Source organism: Oncorhynchus kisutch, linkage group LG20 (assembly GCF_002021735.2).
Source record: "Oncorhynchus kisutch isolate 150728-3 linkage group LG20, Okis_V2, whole genome shotgun sequence".
NCBI classification, from domain to species: Eukaryota; Metazoa; Chordata; class Actinopteri; order Salmoniformes; family Salmonidae; genus Oncorhynchus; species Oncorhynchus kisutch.
In genome coordinates, this window is record NC_034193.2 from 40,664,661 (window position 1) to 40,677,339 (window position 12,679).

The following is a 12,679-nucleotide window of genomic DNA, read 5'->3' on the forward strand; positions in this document are numbered from 1 at the left end:
ACGGGCTTGACCTCCAATCACAGGTAAGCAGTTGAATCAGATATGATTTGTTTTTCATTTTCTATACTATATTATGATTTTAGTACTGTATCTGTTCCCTTAACACACTGATAACAGTACAACCAAACGATTACAGAGGTAATGTGTTATCTGCTTGTCTGGTCTCACCTGCGAAAGCGAAGAACATTCCGGCAGGTTTGAGGATGTAGTCATTTCCCTTCTTGAAGGAGCACAGGAGACACAAGGTGCCCAGGATCATAAAGGCCAGGCTGAAGATGGCGATGGCCGCTGCCGAGATATTGTACTCTGAAAAGAGAGCAAATAGAGGTCACTTCAAGATGACCCCTGACCTATGAAAATATAGTATGCCATTTAGCAGACGTTTTTTTTATCCAAAGCGACTTAATCATGCATGCATATGGGTGGTCCTGGGAATAAAGCCCACTACCTTGGCGTTACATGTGCCATGACATTTTTCCATCCAAATAGGATTGAGGGAAGGGTAGGTCTGATCCTAGATCTGTGGTTAAGTGCAACTTCTATCTTAAGCAATTGCACATACTGTAAACTTGTAGAGTGCTACTTTCCTCCTAAAACACTAAAAATACCTCTCTAAACTGGATCTGCATAAATTAACTTTAGCTTTTCGATACTCAAATTGTTTAGTTTTTTTTACGTTACAGTACACAAAAAGGTAAGAAAGAGTCATTGTGGTGGGTTGTGGGGGTTAATGTCTTTGTATGTGTATATAAAATCAGCCATAAGCTGATAGGAGGCTTACCAAGAAAAATTGTTTTATTCCAGAGCAGCATGAGTCCTTATGTCTCCAGCTGAATAATATCAATTATTTTTCATGACAGTGCAGCACTGGCGTAACTGGATGTGCAAACACTCATGTGGATTTTTTCCATTTGTCTTTAGTTTATGCCTGAGAAAATAGTTGAAGGGACCTAACTGAATTGTTACGCGTGCAGACCAATTTAGTTTGTCACCTCATTGTACAGTACATGAGGTTGTGTACAGTCACAGAATGGACAATTAAATATATATATTTTTTTAATGAACAGGAGTGTGAAGCATGATAAGGAAGACGGAATTTCACTTGGTTGGTGGAATCTGCCATCAGTCAAACTAACAAGCTACCTAAATCAATCAAACAAACTAACGGAATGAAATAACGAGGTTACATTTGAAATGACATTGAGCTCGAAGTCAAAAATTGTTGTGTGAAATGAGAGACATGTTACAAGGTGAAAAAGTTCCTCTTGAAGTAAGGCAGCCATCTTTATTCAACCAAAGGAGAGAACTACGCTTGGCATTACTGTACGTTGTTCCAAGCTATTCCAAGCTGCTTAACCAGCCATTCCGGTTATGTCGGTGTTGTAATGTGGATGGAAGAGCTAGGCTTTGATCTTCCGCCTGCGCTCCTAGAATCGGTGCCCAGGGGAGAGCCTCTCCTCGGGGGCTCCCCTTCATCTCATTCTGGGGAAGGATGGGCCAATGCTGGCTCTCACCCCTTGAGTAGTCCTGGAATCATGCTATATCCTGCATGGAGTGCTAGCGCTCTTCCCCTTGCAACCCCAGAGAGAGGGGTGAGTGGTGTCAGTCTAGGCTGGATCAGTGGTTTAATGTCTCAGGTATGGGTATCTCTTTTGCACTCTATTTGGTGCTTTAGTGATTTATTATCCCAGTGGCATTTTCAGTTTAGCTCTGTTTACGCTGCTTGGCTGGATCTGCCTGTGGCTAGTCGTACTGACAGCGCTGGATCTGCCTGTGGCTTGTCGTACTGACAGTGCTGGATCTGTAAACTATTGCAGATTACAAAGGGAAGCACAGCCGCGAGCTGCCCAGTGACACAAGCCTACCAGATGAGCAAAATTACTTCTATGCTCGCTTCGAGGCAAATAACACTGAAACATGCATGATAGCATCAGCTGTTCTGGACGATTGTGTGATCACTCTCTCCGTAGCCGATGTGAGTAAGACCTTTAAACAGGTCAACATTCACAAGGTCGCAGGGCCAGATGGATTACCAGGATGTGTACTCCGAGCATGAGTCTGTAATACCAACATGTTTCAAGCAGACCACCATAGTCCCTGTGCCCAAGAACACTAAGGTAACCTGTCTAAATGACTACTAACCCGTAGCACTCTCATCTGTAGCCATGACGTGCGTTGAAAGGCTGGTCATGGCTCACATCAACACCTTTATCCCAGAAACCCTAGACCTACTCCAATTTGCATACAGCCCCAACAGATCCACAGACGATGCAATCTCTATTGCACTCCACACTGCCCTTTCCCACCTGGACAAAAGGAACACCTATGTGAGAATGCTATTCATTGACTACAGCTCAGCGTTCAACACCATAGTACCTTCAAAGCTCATCACTAAGCTAAGGATCCTGGGACTAAACACCTCCCTCTGCAACTGGATCCTGGAATTCCTGACGGGCCGCCCCCAGGTGATAAGGGTAGGCAACAATACATCCGCCATGCTGATCCTCAACACGGGGGCCCCTTGGGTGCGTTCTCAGTCCCCTCCTGTACTCCCTGCTCACTCATGACTGCATGGCCAGGCACAACATCAGTGGTAGGCCTGATCACCAACAACGATGAGACAGCCTATAAGGAGGAGTTCAGAGACCGGGCCGTGTGGTGCCAGGACAACAACCTCTCCCTCAAAATGATCAAGACAAAGGAGATGACTGTGGACTACAGATAAAGGAGGACCGAGCACGCCCCCATTCTCATCGACAGGGCTGTAGTGGAGCAGGTTGAGAGCTTCAAGTTCCTTGGTGTCCACATCACCAATAAACTATCATGGTCCAAACACACCAAGGCAGTCGTGATGAGGGCACGACAAGGCCTATTTCGCCTCAGGAGACTGAAAACATTTGACATGGGTCCTCAGATCTACAGCTGCAGCATCGAGAACTGGTTGAGTCACTGGCAACTGCTCAGCCTCCGACCGCAAGGCACTACAGAGGGTAGTGCGTATTGCCCAGTACATCACTGGGGCCAAGCTTCCTGCCATCCAGGACCTCTATACCAGAAAATGTCAGATGAAGGCCCTAAAAATTGTCAAAGACTCCAGCCACCCTAGTCATAGACTCTCCTCTCTGCTACCACACGGCAAGCGGTACCGGAGCGCCAAGTCTAGATCCAAAAGGCTTCTTAACATATTCTAACCCCAAGCCATAAGACTCCTGAACAGCTAATCAAATGGCTACCCAGACTATTTGCATGTGACAAATACAATTTTATTTTAAATATTAGTGGCATAGCTTTTATTGCAGGACTTTGACAAATTACCTCAACAGTCAACCTTTTGTGTGTTTTAAATATTAATATTGGAATGTACAGTCTTACCCCATATCATGGGTGTACACTCTATAGGTATCAGCTTACTCAGTGACACCCATAGATTACAATTCCATAGAGTTTACACACATATTAGCGTCTTAGCTATTATTGCAGGACTTTACAGTCCATTAGGAATGTTCAATACGCACAATAGATTGACTGGGGAGGAGATATCTCACAGTCAAAGTCCTGCAATAAGAGAGCCCACAGCTCATCCCGCAGTACAATGTATCCTTCTCCCTCTGAAATGCTGCACCTCTCTCCCGACCTGCTGCAGCCACACTGCCTGTTGCTTTAAACAGATGTGCGATTCAACAAACACCATGTTGTTAGTTCTCAAACCATGCTTATTGCGGGACTTTAAAGAGCGACTTCCTTTAAAAAGCAACAAATCCCTTTGAAAACGGCCTACGTGGTATCAGTATGAGAAACAGTTATTTTAAAGTCAAAATGTACTGCAAAGTGTAAATATGATCATATTTGTGATGAAGTCAGTCTGGTCTAAAACGGAGTTTGGAACATCCATGCATCACAACAGGTAAAGGAAAGTTGGGTTTTGATTTGACAATGTCCATTTGCCCACTAATATGGAGTGAACCGCTTCGGTGATTGCTCTCTATCCAATAGCATAGACAGTGAGACAGACCTGCCCAGCAGCTCCGACTTTGTTTACAAAAGACATCAAGTCGTAAAATTTTTTACTCAAGAAATACTGCCCCAAACACCTTACAGCCTGACTACACCGCTCGCATCGCGTGCCTGAGCGTTGCAAAATAAATGTATAACTATATTATTCAATTATTGCACCCACACTGCTATTGAGCGCTAACGAGCATCTGCGTTGCCAAGGGCTAAAATAGAAGTCAGTTCCATTCCTGACACAGATCGCGCTGCAAATCCTGCCTCTCCCATCTCCTCATTGGTTTATAGAAGCAGGTACCCACGTGCCATCTCCTCATTGGTTATACCCACGTGGGTGACTGAAAGACGAACGAGGTCAGTGGCAGTATTGCACGTAATTTATGAAAAGTTGCCAATCGCAATATAAAGTCAAGAGAAGAAAAAACCTGGAAGGAGGAGAGATGACTATAAACGATCCGGTTGACCGTTTTATGTGTGGATTAATTGGTGGAGTAGAGGACCTTGTGCATTTCAGGTAAAATAACTCAATGTTTATATCCCAGGACAAATTAGCTAGCAACATCAAGCTAGCTAAATAGGACAAATTAGCTAGTAAGTGCAATAAATGCCATAAATGTTTAATGCTTTTCGATCTGTCCCCAAATTAATATACAAGGTTCAGTTTGTTTTAATATTTTAACCTGATGTCGTGAACGCGTTTGGTGTGGGGGGGACAAAATACATTTATGCATGATGGCGCACGCGCGCAGCCGGCTCAGGTTCCGTGTTAGTCAGATGTAAAATTGCACAACTAAAACATCCTTGGCAAAAACGTCAAAATGAATTATAGATTTCTTCTGGGGATTTTTAGGAAGTGAAGTAGGCTTCCGCATCTACAGTGTCTCACGGGGGACAAACATTAACCAAACGTGTAATTAGTCAGAAAACAAACCACCAAGACTGAAATCCAATTTTTGTAATGAGCGACAGAAAAAAAAAAACACGTGCCGATCGGCGTGTTCAGTGGCTCTTTAACTGTGTGAAATCACCTCACTAGTCAGCCTATTGTACATATTTAACATTCATATAGCTTCACCTATAGTGTCTGCCCCCCATGAAATGGTGCATCAGCCTACTCAGTGACACCCACAGATTACAATTCAGAAGTGTTTACACAATTATTAGCATCATAGCTCTTATTGCAGGACTTTGACTGTGAGAAATCACCTCCCCAGTGACCCCTGCAAACAAAAATGAGTCGTTAGGACGTCCTCAGAACGTCAAAAGGTTTTTGTCATGGTCACCTGGACGTCAAAACAGTGACATGCTCATATCTCCTGATCTATGTGAACTGTCTTTACGTTTCTTAACAAAAAAGATTGAAAATATTACATCACAGATTTGAAGTAGCCAGTCTTACACCAGCAATTCTTGTTCAGAGGCACAAGAGGCAATTACGCTGAGACAGTCTACTGCTTCCTATTGCTCATTTGAGAAAAAATCCATTACAACTCTTCTTATATCTACTCATATACACAATGTACTTATAATGTATGTTCTTATAAACTATGTCTTTACAAGCCTGTGAATTTACAGGTATATTATTTCAATATGATCCGATATACACATCTGAAGTTAGATGTACAGTGGGGCAAAAAAGTATTTAGTCAGCCACCAATTGTGCAAGTTCTCCCACTTAAAAAGATGAGAGGCCTGTAATTTTCATCATATAATACTTATTTTCCACCATAATTTGCAAATAAATTAATAAAAAATCCTACAATGTGATTTTCAGGATTTTTTTTCTCATTTTGTCTGTCATAGTTGAAGTGTACCTATGATGAAAATTACAGGCCTCTCATCTTTTTAAGTGGGAGAACTTGCACAATTGGTGGCTGACTAAATACTTTTTTTGCCCCACTGTTTCTTCTACATATAAAATGAAAAAATGTGCTGTGTTCATTTCATTGATAGGACCATGGAAACGGTGGGTCCCCATAAACCATGTTATAAACTGACGGACATCATAAACTATAAAAACAAGTGTATGTGTGTGCATAATGATATTCTAATTTACACCCTACTAATTGGGTCTGACAAGGCCCTGCATGTGCTTAGCAGTCCTGTCATATGTGAGAGTACATACGTTGAATGGGACAAATGTGCACAGTACTGGCAGGGTCACAGAGGGGGCTAGTGAAAAGATGGGGGAAGGAAAATATCCAAGTGAGAAGGGAATGGGTGTTTAGCGGAATTAGTTCTGTCATATGGTGTTCCATTGATGCTTACCTGCCAGATCATATACTCAGCTAACACATAACATTCTGAGAACCATATGTTTTTTGATGGGAATTTCAATATTTCAGCATAACGTTTTCTGCAAGTCAAGAAAACATTCGTAACGTTCAAAGTAGTGTTCTCAAATACCAGTATCGCGATACGAGGAAGTACGGAAGAAAAGGAAATAAATTATGAAGCAGATTACATTTCTCGAGAGAAACATTCCTAATGTTGGATGCAAGAAGTCTTATGTTGTCACCCAGAGTCACATTTGCTTATTTTCCAAGCTATAGCACATCATACTTAACAAAAGTAGGTTTTAAAGGACCATAGAGTTAAGTTAAGTCGTGCTTTCTTTTTTGCCATGGAAAATCTGGTATCGTAGTATCACAATACTGGTATAGTGACAACAGTAGTTCAAAGAATGTTCTAATAATGTTTCGTTTTTTTAACATATACATTCTGTTCTCAGCGTCGACAAAACTCTCTCTATCCTCTATCTTAATAAGTGTGTTAAAGTGTGTTGTCCGTGCCAACTAATTGGCCTCACCTGATGTTAATGAGTGCTTGTTTCCTTTGAAATGGGGTCTGTTTGAATAGACTAAAATCAACAGCGTTGTAAACAGCTGAGTAAAAAAAAAAAACATGGCATGCTTGCTCCGTCCTGCTGACGCAGTGGACTAATTCCATGGATAGACAACAGAAGATCACAGGTTTGAATATCACTGACGCTGTGCCATAATAAAAAAATACATGTATTTGCATGATTAATGCCTAAGCAAGATTTCCATGTTCTTGAAACATTCAGGGAAAGTTTTACGGGAGTTATTCAAAAAACACCAAATAACATGATTTCTGTTCTCAGAATGTAAAATAAAAACCTCCCAGGAAAACTTCCAGGGAACCATAGTAAAACGTTATCAGTACTTCCATGCCACCTAAAAACAAACATTCCCAGAACATGCTAAATTATAATTTAGTTTTCAGAATGTTTAAAAAATGTTCAGTTCTACTGGTCAGGAAACATATGGCTTCGTTCGCAGAACCAATGGGAAACCAAAAATGTACGTTTCCACAATTTCCTAGGAACCAAATGTGCTAGCTGGCTATCCATTCAGTTAACTTGGCCGCGTTCCCTTGGTATACTGGGAAAAGTCCATATACTTCAATGTTTCTGCTTGTGTTGAAACCAAGGCTGATGGACAAATGCTAACAAACCGGTAGCGCTGAAGAGCTGCGCTACTGCGCGTTAGGAAAGTAAAGGCAATCTTCCGACTGCATTGACAGTTAGGACTCCATAAATCGGCTCAATCGGAAATGACCTTTAAATTTCAAACGCGCTGTAGCGCTGAACTTTGGTGACGTGGATTGAATCCAGCCCCAAGGCACCACTGGTTATGTGGGTAAGGCTTAGAATGAAGGGGTATATCTGGCTCTTTGTGCTTTGGTCTTTGTTAGCGTTTGTTCCTAAAACTTAGGAGACCATGGGCAGCCCTGCCATGCGCCTAGCATGGAGTTGAGATGTATCCAATTTGGCTTGTACTATTCACCATCCATGTTTCATATCCCATGTTGCTTATTTGTTTTTATGACTAACTTTGAATCTTCTCTTCTGAAACATTCTGTCAAAAGGACATCAAAGAAGACCCATTTTGTTCTTGAAGAGAATAAACCAATATACAGGTAACTGCCAAAATAAAGGAAACACTTGTGTAAATGAAGGATATAAAGCAGGTGCTTCCACACAGGTGTGGTTCATGAGTTAATTAAGCAATTAAAACATCCCACCATGCTTAGGGGTTTTGTATATAAATGCCCAGTTGCCCATTATTTTGGGTACCATGGCTAGATGAAGAGATCTCAGTGACTTTGAAAAAGGGGTCTCAAAGGAGCATAGTGGGCTTAAAGGGGGTGTGTGTGTGGATGTTTTACTATACTTGAGTACCAAAAGTCCTCACAAAAATAGTAAACCAACTAAAATTCAGAGAAGTGAGGACATTTTTGCTGGTCCACACTTGTAAAAAGGTTATTTTAGGCTTAGGTTTTAGGGTTAGAAATAGGGTTAGGTTTAGGGATTAGGGTTGAGGTTAGGGTTAGGATTAAGGTTCATTTAGGGGTTAGGGAAAATAGGATTTTGAATGGGAATCAATTGTTGGTCCCCAAAAAGTCCTCACAAGTATAGTAAAACATAGCTGTGTGTGTGTGTGTGTGTGTGTGTGTGTGTGTGTGTGTGTGTAAATCTATTATGATTTACACCCTACTGGTTGGGTCTGACAAGGCCCTGCATGTGCTTGGCGCCCTTACGTGCATCACATGGAAGTCCTGTCATATGTGAGAGTACATGTGTCTAATGGGCCAAGCATGTGCGCAGTACTGGCAGGGTCACCATGGGGGCTAGTGGGGAGATGGGAGAAGGACAATATCCAGGAGAGAAGGGAATTGGCGGTGACAGGGATTCGCTCTGTCACATGGGGTTCCATCACGCTACCTCCCGGAGCTTATATCCAAAAGTATGTGGACACCTGCTCATCTCATTCCAAAATCATGGGCATTAAAATGGAGTTGATCCCCCCCCTTTCCTGCTATAACAACATCCACTGTTCTGGGAAGACTTTCCACTAGATGTTGGAACATTCCTGTGGGGACTTGCTTCCATTCAGCCACAAGAGGATTAGTGATGTCGGGCATTGATGTTGGGCGATTAGGCCTGGATCATTGCCTGGCTCATTCCAATTCATCCCAAAGGTGTTCGATGGGGGTTCTGTATGGAATTTGCTTTGTGCACAGGGAACATTATCATACTGAAACAAGAAAGGGCCTTTCCTAAACTGTTGCCACAAAGTTGGAAGCACAAAATTGTCTAGAATGTCATTGAATGCTGTAGCGTTACATTGAATGCTGTAGCGTTACAAGCCGAACCATGAAAAACATCCCCAGACCATTATTCCTCCTCCACCAAACTTTACAGTTGGCACTATGCATTGGGGCAGGTAGCGTTCTCCTGGCATCCGGCACCCCCAGATTCATCCACCGGACTTGCCAGATGGTGAAGCGCGATTCATCACTCCAGAGAGTTTTCCACTGCTTCAGAGTCCAATGGCGACATGCTTTACACCACTCCAGCCAATGCTTGGCATTGCGCATGTTAATATTAGGCTTATGTGTGGCTGCTCGGCCATGGAAACCCATTTCATGAAGCTCCTGACAAACAGTTCTTATGTTAATGTTTCTTCCAGAGGCAGTTTGCAACTCAGTAGTGAGTGTTGCAAACGAGGAGAGATGATTTTTATGCGCCACTCGCTTCAGCAGTCGGCAGCCCCGTTCTGTGAGCTTGTGTGGCCTACCACTTTGAGGCTGAGCCATTGTTGCTCCTAGACATTTCCACTTCACAATAACAGCACTTACAGTTGACCGGGGTAGCTCTAGCAGGGCAGAAATTTTATGAACTGACTTGTTGTAAAGATGGCATCCTATGACGGTGCCACGTTGAAGGTCACTGAGCTCTTCAGTAAGGCCATTCTACTGCCAAAGTTTGTCTATGGCGATTGCATGGCTGTGTGCTTGCTTTTATACACCTGTCTGCAACGGGTGTGGTTGAAATAGTCAAATCCAATCATTTGAAGGTGTGTCCACATACTTTTGTATATATAGTGTATAAACCAAGTGTACAAAATATTAGGAACATCTGCTCTTTCCATGACATAGGCTGAACAGGGGAATCCAGGTGAAAGCTATGGTCCCTTATCACTTCAATCGGTGTAGATGAAGGGGAGGAGACAGGTTAAAGAAGGATTTTTAAACCATGAGACAAGTGAGACATAAATTGTGTATGTGTGCCATTTGAACGGGGTATGGTAGTAGGTGCCAGGCACACTGATTTGAGTGTGTCAAGAACTGAAATGCTGCTGAGTCTTTCACACTCAACAGTTTCCCATGTGTATCAAGAATGGTCCATCACCCAAAGGACATCAGCCAACTTAACACAACTGTGGTAAGTAAGCATTGGAGTCACCATGAGCCAGTATCACCGTGGAACGCTTTTGATGCCTTGTAAGAGCCCATGTCCCGACGAATTGAGGCTGTTCTGAGGTCGAAAGGGGGTGCAACACAATAGTAGGAAGATGTTCCTAATATTTTGTACACTCAGTGTACATGAAAGTTACAAAACAGAACCATGGTGTGTTAGTTAGGCCATTATTAACTTGTGTATGGATGAGGCACAAAAGGAACCTTACCTTTCTGGGTTTTGACTTCAAAAATCTCAGACTCGTCCCCAGGAGTGAAGTGTTTGAAGTAAGTGCAGTTCTCCGCTGTAGGAGACATGAAAACACAGTCAGCTGGAGGTTCAGATAGTAGCACTTCAGGCAATGCTTCTCATCAATACACTGAACATCATAGAAGTTACTAAATAATCGGGAAAATAGCTATATTTCATAATAGATGCACAGCACTTCAGGAAATAAAAATGGCATAATAGACCAATGTGTTTACCAAAAACGGTTTCACGGGTCTTCCACAAATGTAAAGATGCTAACTTCATAAAAAACAGATAAAAGGATTTTGATGCTTTTTACCTGGACTACCTTTAAACGACTTGCATAACCGATGAACGAGCATTCTGTAGTTGTTAATCCACACGGATCAACATTTAGGCGCACCCCTTTCATGTGATGGTTTGCGCTGAGTTTACATAAAACCCTTATCTATCTGCACCCTGTTGATTGACAGTGTCTGATTTTGTGTTAGCATAGGTTATGTTGGGCATCCATAAATGGCGCATCCAATAGGAAGTACTTTTAATTCAACTTGCCAAAATGATATAATTACTCCTGTGTATACAAATATAAATACATTCCTTCAAAACACTACACCACAGAGTGCATGATTGAGCCACAGTGGATGATTCGCTTCTTTAAAAAAAATAGCTGTGGATTGTTTTAAATCACAATGCCAAGGGCATAACCTACAGTTGAGAAGCGCGAAATTGGGCAGGCGGCGCACCATATCAGATAGCTGATTGTTGATTTGCGGCTGTCAGTGCAATTAGGCTATCAAAATTCTCAACTCACAATAGGCCATTGAGCGAACAGTAGCGTATTTTATTGGCACTCTATAGCGGAGACCATCGGCCATATCCCCGGTGAGTGCGCATATTCACTGTCTTATTCATTGGGTCCCTGTTCCTGTAAGGACAATAATCTCCTCCCCCAGGCTAGTTGAACGTTGTAGCCTGTGTCTCCAGTGTTGCCAACTTAGCAACTTTGTCGCTATATTTAGCAAGTATTCAGACCCCTCTAGCGACAATTCTTTTTTTAAATCGACTAACGACTTTTTCTGGTGTTATTGGAGACTCTGACGTGAAAGCACATATCGTTCTTACTCTTCTCAACAAGCAGCGGGTGCTGCCGTGGGCCCCACCCCCGTCCCAAAGCACTCGCAGCTGGCCCAGCATGCGGGAAGCTCCTGCTGGCTGATCCCGCCCTGAATGTAAGCCAGGGCGGGATCAGCCAGCAGGAGCTTCCCGCATGCGCGATTCATTTGCAGTCTGGACGTGGAGGGGTGAACATCTCCTGCTCTGACTGCAGCTGGGAGGGACTGTTGCGCAAGGACTGGGCGGGATGTAAATGTAAAATGTTCTTTCTCTAAAATAAATCACTGCATTTGACTCACACAGCCTCAGTCACTTACTCACCTTGTCCACTGTGTGTGTGCCTCTCTGTGACAAAAGTTAAACATCTAGCTGGCTAGCTCATCAGGTCTCAGTCTAAACTGTATACTCAAAAATACAGAAAGGAGTGGGAATCAAACCCTGAATTCAAAGGTTGGTTGAAGCCGTTTATTGGAGATGCTACACGGGCATACTGCCTGTATTGTAAAGGTTGGTTGAAGCCGTTTATTGGAGATGATACACGGGCATACTGCCTGTATTGTAAAGGTTGGTTGAAGCCGTTTATTGGAGATGATACACGGGCATACTGCCTGTATTGTAAAGGTTGGTTGAAGCCGTTTATTGGAGATGATACACGGGCATACTGCCTGTATTGTAAAGGTTGGTTGAAGCCGTTTATTGGAGATGATACACGGGCATACTGCCTGTATTGTAAAGGTTGGTTGAAGCCGTTTATTGGAGATGATACACGGGCATACTGCCTGTATTGTAAAGGTTGGTTGAAGCCGTTTATTGGAGATGATACACGGGCATACTGCCTGTATTGTAAAGGTTGGTTGAAGCCGTTTATTGGAGATGATACACGGGCATACTGCCTGTATTGTAAAGGTTGGTTGAAGCCGTTTATTGGAGATGATACACGGGCATACTGCCTGTATTGTAAAGGTTGGTTGAAGCCGTTTATTGGAGATGATACACGGGCATACTGCCTGTATTGTAAAGGTTGGTTGAAGATACTGCCTG

General features: G+C 42.8%; 1 protein-coding gene across 1 annotated transcript in view; it reads right to left on the minus strand.

Moving 5' to 3' along the window:
* The window catches only part of LOC109865839 (voltage-dependent calcium channel gamma-1 subunit), a 36,876-nt gene that overhangs the window by 2,075 nt on the left and 22,122 nt on the right, over nucleotides 1–12,679 (minus strand). Inside the window, exons 2-3 of the mRNA XM_020454308.2 lie at nucleotides 10,503–10,577; nucleotides 169–306 (exon numbers count right to left, since the gene is read on the minus strand). Of these exons, the coding sequence (XP_020309897.1) occupies nucleotides 169–306; nucleotides 10,503–10,577 (213 nt within the window). The remainder of the gene's footprint in view (nucleotides 1–168; nucleotides 307–10,502; nucleotides 10,578–12,679) is intronic.